Raw genomic sequence first — 6,000 nt, forward strand, 5'->3', positions numbered from 1 at the left:
TCACATTTTAACATATAGCGGCAGAAAAATAAGTTTAGCTTCTTGTAAAACATCCATATTATTTATTTTGTAACCATTTCATATATGGTGTCACTTAATATGCGCGAGAAGATATGGAAGAGCTCTTCCTCCATGAAGTGAAAGGCTTGAATTGTCTTTTCGCTTTTATTCACAAACGTTTCTCCTCATATATGCAAAGGCTTGTAGGAAGGTGAACCTTGACTAGTGGAGGCAAATTTCCTGAACAGGTAAAATCTGATCAAACTGGTGAAGATTCCAGGTGTGTTTGGAACCTGGAAGCAACAAAAGGAAAAAAAAACATGAAGCAACATCGCTTATTATTTTTGGCTTGGAAGTAGGATGGGCTCTGTGTAGTTTACCATGATATAGTAGTCATTTAGCTGCAGGCCATAAAGAACCCAGGCAGTTGACGTGAAGAAGGTGGCTACAGTCAGAGGGAAGGACAGGACCTGCACGTTACCACTGCGGATTATTGCTACCTGGAAATGGAAACGACAACAGAGGCAAAATTGTGTTAAACCAAATTTTATAGCTATGCCAGTGAAACCTGGTCATATGGTCTTTTCTATTACCACCATCGTAAGATCTTTATTCTAAAACTGCTTTGTCACAAGACTTGGAGGTACCGCTGATTGGTAAAAGGATGCAATTTAATCATGCAGTCTGGTTGTTTGGAGGATTACATTTCCAAAAACATAGATGACAGACAAATTTATAGGAAGGTGGGTCCGAGTTTGAATTGTGAGTGTGAAAGTCGAACTTCAAAATCTAATATGATTCACTTGCATGCATGAGAACATACCTGTTATTTTGTAATGATGCACATTATTTTTACTCTCATTTTTTATTTTTTTTTATTTTACTACTTAGAATATCAGAACCTGAACATCATTTTCTATCTTGTCTGTATGATTATATCATTTTTATAAATTAAGGAAAGATTAAACTCAACTTCTCACTACTTACTTGAGATTTTTTTGGCCCAACTCTATTTTACTTCTTCTTCAGTAAAAATATACTGAGGTAGTGCTACTTTTGAGGGCAATATTTGGCTATTCTACCACCTGCGGTTGGAGTTTTGGGGGGTTTTATACTCTCCTGTGCCAATTCAAACACACCAGAGGGAAGGTTATTAACCTGCCTTAATAACTAATGACAAAATACTTTACAGTCTTTTTAGTCATAGTCCGCTATAAGACCACAGCAGCTGGTACAATGTTTCACCCTTTTGCCTTCAGGTCTGCACAAATTCCTGTTGGCAAGGATCCAACAGCATGTCAAACATTCCTGCAATTGTAGTTCATGTCAACATAAAAACAACAAAAAAAGACAGCTGTTTATAGTTCCTAATGCTTTCTCTCTAAAAAAAAACATTTTAAAATGTAAGAATGTTTCAGTAACTTTGTTTTATTTTTCTCTCTTATACGCATCTTCAAGAAACCTGCAAGTCTGTAACAAATAGCTTCCTTTTCTTTTACTTCTTATTATCCCTTTAAAAGTCTTTTGAATGAATCAAAGAAATTACTAAAACTTGCCGAATTGTCTGCGTACAATAAACCATAATCCTTGTCTATTCGTGTAATTTTTAACTACATTTAAAGTGTCCGTAACCAATTTACAGGGTGGGTTACATCATAACTTGCAATTACAAAGGCAAAACAAAAGTTTGCCTGAGAAATTTCCTGTCTGTTTGATGTTTTTGTGTTGTCGTGTAATCTTAGGATTAGTGAGGTTTAAGTTGAAAGAAAAGTTCGGTGTCAGTATTTTCAGTGCAGAGTGTCAGGAAAAAACAGAACGTAACCAAGTGGACGAAGCACCAAAACAGAGGAGAATCAGAACCACAGGAAGACGGAGAGGAATGAAAGGCAGGAAACTGTCTGGGGGTCATTTCAGAGCCCGACGCAAATGGATGGAAGGAAACAAACAGGATGGAGGACAGAACTACAAGATCATGAGAAGTGAGAAAAGGAAGAAGAAAGAGAGCAAGACGTGTATTTCTTCAATTGTGCAGATGCACATAGGACCTGATTTGAGTTGAAGGATGTGAACTGCACAGTGGTGCAGTCGATTCCCAGCCCTTCGGTCTTTCTGCATGGAGTTTGCATGTTCTCCCAGTGCATGCTGGGTTTTCTCCGGGTACTCCGGCTTCCTCCCACAGTCCAAAAACATGACTCAGGTTAATTGGCCTCTATAAACACTCCCTAGGTGTGAGTGTGTGTGTGATTGATTATTTGTCCTGTGTGTCTGTGTTGCCCTGCGACAGACTGAGCATTAGCTGGAGATAGGCACAAGCACCCCTCCCGATCCCCCTAGGGACAAGGGTGTACAGAAAATGGATGGATGGATGTGAACCGAACTGCGGCTGGCTGTTGCTCATTGAGAAATTGAACAATTGATTGGGACAACAGGTTCTAAAAATTGACCGGTTTATAGTCAATTTTCTCTAGAGAAAATATACATCCTAACAAAGTTTTTTTTTTTTTATGTATCTTCACCTTTAAATGTATAATTATATCATCTTTGGTCTGTGAACACTCATGGTGTAGCAGATTAATGCATTTCAGTTTGGTCTACATCATTGTAAGAAGTGTGTGAAATTGTGCCAGAAGCTTTTGAAAGACATCGTTTTGCTCAGCCTCCTTATAATTTTGGAATCATGACAGCTGTTCTCATCTCTGTACTCGACCACCTCCCACAAGCCAAAAACGTGATGGTTAGGTTAAATGGTCTCTAAATTTCCTCTGATAAACATTTTAAAATGCCTCAGCCACACAGGATCCCTTCATATTTAAATTTGCCCTTTAAACTTCAAAGAGATTTTTCGAAAAGAAAAAAGATAACAAGCCTGTTTTAAATGTGTGCCCATAAAGTGCCTTACCAGATCTGTGAGCGGAGACAGGTACATGCTGACGGTGACCACGCTGCAGATGAGACCGAGCTGATTGAGTCGGGCCTCTCCCTCCGTCAGAACGGTAGTGAAGTACAACCATCCACAGACCAACACTGCTGCTGCAGCCAGAGTCTGAAGCACCACAAGTCGCTGGAACAAACACAAAGTCAGAATAATAAGTCATATTAAAGGATTACTAAAATACTCTATACGCAGTATCAAGTAGATCTCAGTAAATAAGAATGCCAATAGAAAGTTTTAAATCTGAAACTATTATTTGGATTCATTAAACACCAAATGATAGATTTCCTGATCAACTATTTCTGATCATTTTGGTAACTTAACGTAATAAAAACCCAAATTCAGTTTCTCAGAAAATGTGAATAAATAATAATGCTATTTCACAATAAATACATGATTTATGATGCCGCCATGTTGGCCTACTGACAAACATGTACGTGCACTTTACAGTTTATACACTGATTGCTCTGTCAGGGCTCTTTTCAAGTGAATTACTCCATCAATTCAGCATAACATTGAGGCGATCGGTCTGTGGTTCAAGTGTCATGGAAGCCCAGCTTGATTTAATAGCCATTTTCAGCTCATTGTCGGGTCTGATTTTTTTCTTCTTCTTGTCGATAATATCTCATAGATTCTCTGTGGAGTTTTGTGTTTGACAATTCTGCTGATGAAGCAATACGTTGAACTTGATATAAGGCTAATCTCTCTCAACCTTTTGTATGGACTTCGATTCAAAATACTAATAGCTTCCGTTATCCCTGTTATTTGTGGGCCTTGTTGAGCTACACTTTTTCCTTCCACTCAACTTTCCAGCAATATGCTTTGACAGTGCCAGCTTCTTCTGCATCAACCTTTTGTGGTTTATCCTGCATGTGGAAGACATCAATCACCGTCTTCTGCACAACTATCAAGTTGAGATGGACCTGTACTGACCTGAAATAGATCCTGTTGGTTGGTGTGTTTTTGTAGAGCATATCGTATGGGAAATCTTAGTTTTTATTCAATTTTAAAATAGAATGGAACATTTTATTTCTCATTATTTGAAGGGCCACTCAAGCAAAACTTGGTTAATTTCACACCATGTCTTGTATTACCTTCTGTTTAGTGTAGAGGAAGAACATGACAATGTAGAGGATTTGGAGAAGAGCTCCGATGATATTCACTACGACAATGGTGTGATCCCGCTTCAGAGTGCCGTAAAACAGCCAGCCTAAGTTACTGTGGAAACAGGAGCAGCGTTAGATGGGCCGAACTGAACTGATCGGTGCAGATGATGGAGGAAGGCTAAAAAAAACAAAACAACAAAGTTACTTCAGACACGTGGTGAGGAAGGGGAGAAACTGGATGTTATCTGCACTTTTGGATTCTCGCATCTTCTTCAGGTCGGTCCTAGAAGCACAAATATAAAGTAAATGCATAAGAAATACACGTAAACGCACTCTACTGCAGCGCATTTCTTTGTCAAATAAAAAAAAATAGTTTAGAGTTTGTTCATATAAATTCAGACAAGCAGCTGCAACTAGTGATGAAACTAATGTCGTTTTTAATCAATTTGACAAGGAATTACTGAAGAAAACTTACAGTCCTGTCGAGAACATCCCGACTGTGAACACGATGCAGGCCCATGATAGAAGCTGAGTCAAATCCATAGAGTGGAGATCAGATATTTATTGCACCCGTCACCTGTGTTTTTCACGCTCTTTCGGTGATTTCAGCCAAAACTTATCAAACTACAGAAAAACAAAATCGGCTGCAGATACCAGGATTCTCAAATAGGATTTCCGTATTTGTAATCACTGTGCTCGGTGTTTCTGCCTTCTGATTGGCTGTGCGACTAAAAGGGAGGGTTGGGACTGACCAATTGGATGTTGAAACGATAGAAAACGTCACACGAAACGTCACGCCGCTGATAAGCAAAGGTCCTGCTCGAAGCTGGAGAGAACCGTCAAAGGCGATCAATAATTCAAAGAAGTAAAGTTAAGCTTTTTATTCAACAGTAAATACAATATAATTGCTACACTTTGGAGTATAAAATCCAGAATTAATCAACTGAACAATAATAGGATTTTTTTTTTCAAAGTAATCAGATACAGTTTCATATCAAAATGAAAATAAGTCGAAAAAACAATGTATTCTATACTTAAACAGTGCATTATTTAATTCTAAATGGAATAAATAAACAAACAAATATCATAGGACCTACTACAGGAGACAGAGACCCAGAGACTGCATTAGAAGTGTCTCAGTGAAGTTTTTTTTTTTAATTAGATATTTCAAATTTTTCCTCTGGTAGAAAATGCATTTTTATTCACATGTTGTTCAATTGACATTAAATAACAAATTCTTATAAAGAATTAGATTAGACATATGTGAACATTGAACTGAATATGTAATGATTTGCCCTAACTTTCATAAGACTGTAAATTTGAAAGCATATTTTATAATAATCAAGTTTGACTTGTGTGCAACAAAATCTTTAAAACCAATCTCTAAGGGTCAGTTTTTCCTTTTCCCAATACAGCACAACACTTGGCAAATATATCAGTCTTACTGTACTGCATTTGTAAAGACAATCTTGTCATTTTTCTGTGCCATTCAAGATAGATCTACTACAAAAGTATCAAGGATTTTTAATTATGTGGGTCTAGAAGAATCTTCACCAATTAATTTAAAGTCTTCTTCAACTCTTTCACAATCTTTTTTACAAAGAACTTAAACAATAAAGAGTTTTACTCTAGTCGCACAACATTTATAGCTAATTTGTTGCTACTACTTTATTTAACAAGACAGACAATGTATCAAACAAAAGCTTAGTTTCCTTACAATTCAATGAAATAATGGTTAATTATCCCTAAGAATTTATTTATTTAGAAACAATTGTCTACCTGCATTTTTAAATGTGATATTGTAAAATTGCAAATAGAAATGATTTGTTGTTTGTTTTATAAAGATATTCTAACCTAATAGGAACAGACGAGTTGGCTCCCTAGAAGATCCTTGAAAATGTCATCATCATGTCGCAGCCCATTTGACCTTAATTAGCATCACAAGAGCCTCAAGCTTATCAT

The 6,000-nt window shown here is 37.0% G+C and overlaps 1 protein-coding gene across 1 annotated transcript; it reads right to left on the reverse strand.

The window, feature by feature from the left end:
- Positions 1–151: 151 nt before the first annotated feature.
- slc50a1 (solute carrier family 50 member 1) lies at positions 152–4,745 on the reverse strand. The gene is made up of 6 exons (XM_008431731.2): positions 4,514–4,745; positions 4,244–4,321; positions 4,027–4,150; positions 2,900–3,061; positions 381–500; positions 152–293 (listed from the first exon to the last, which is right to left on the reverse strand). The coding sequence occupies exons 1-6, from the start codon at positions 4,579–4,581 to the stop codon at positions 186–188; spliced, it is 660 nt and encodes a 219-aa protein (XP_008429953.2). The 5' UTR covers positions 4,582–4,745; the 3' UTR covers positions 152–185.
- Positions 4,746–6,000: the final 1,255 nt, after the last annotated feature.

Source organism: Poecilia reticulata, chromosome 16 (genome assembly GCF_904066995.2).
Source record: "Poecilia reticulata chromosome 16, P_reticulata-male-v2, whole genome shotgun sequence".
NCBI lineage: Eukaryota > Metazoa > Chordata > Actinopteri > Cyprinodontiformes > Poeciliidae > Poecilia > Poecilia reticulata.

Coding starts and splice junctions, on each gene's coding strand:
- slc50a1 (XM_008431731.2), bottom strand. CDS start 4,581: ATGGATTTGACTCAGCTTCTATCATGGGCCTGCATCGTGTTCACAGTC. Junction 3,062..4,026: donor TCCTCTACACTAAACAGAAG/GTAATACAAGAC, acceptor TGTTTGTTCCAG/CGACTTGTGGTGCTTCAGAC. Junction 501..2,899: donor TGTCTCCGCTCACAGATCTG/GTAAGGCACTTT, acceptor TTCCATTTCCAG/GTAGCAATAATCCGCAGTGG.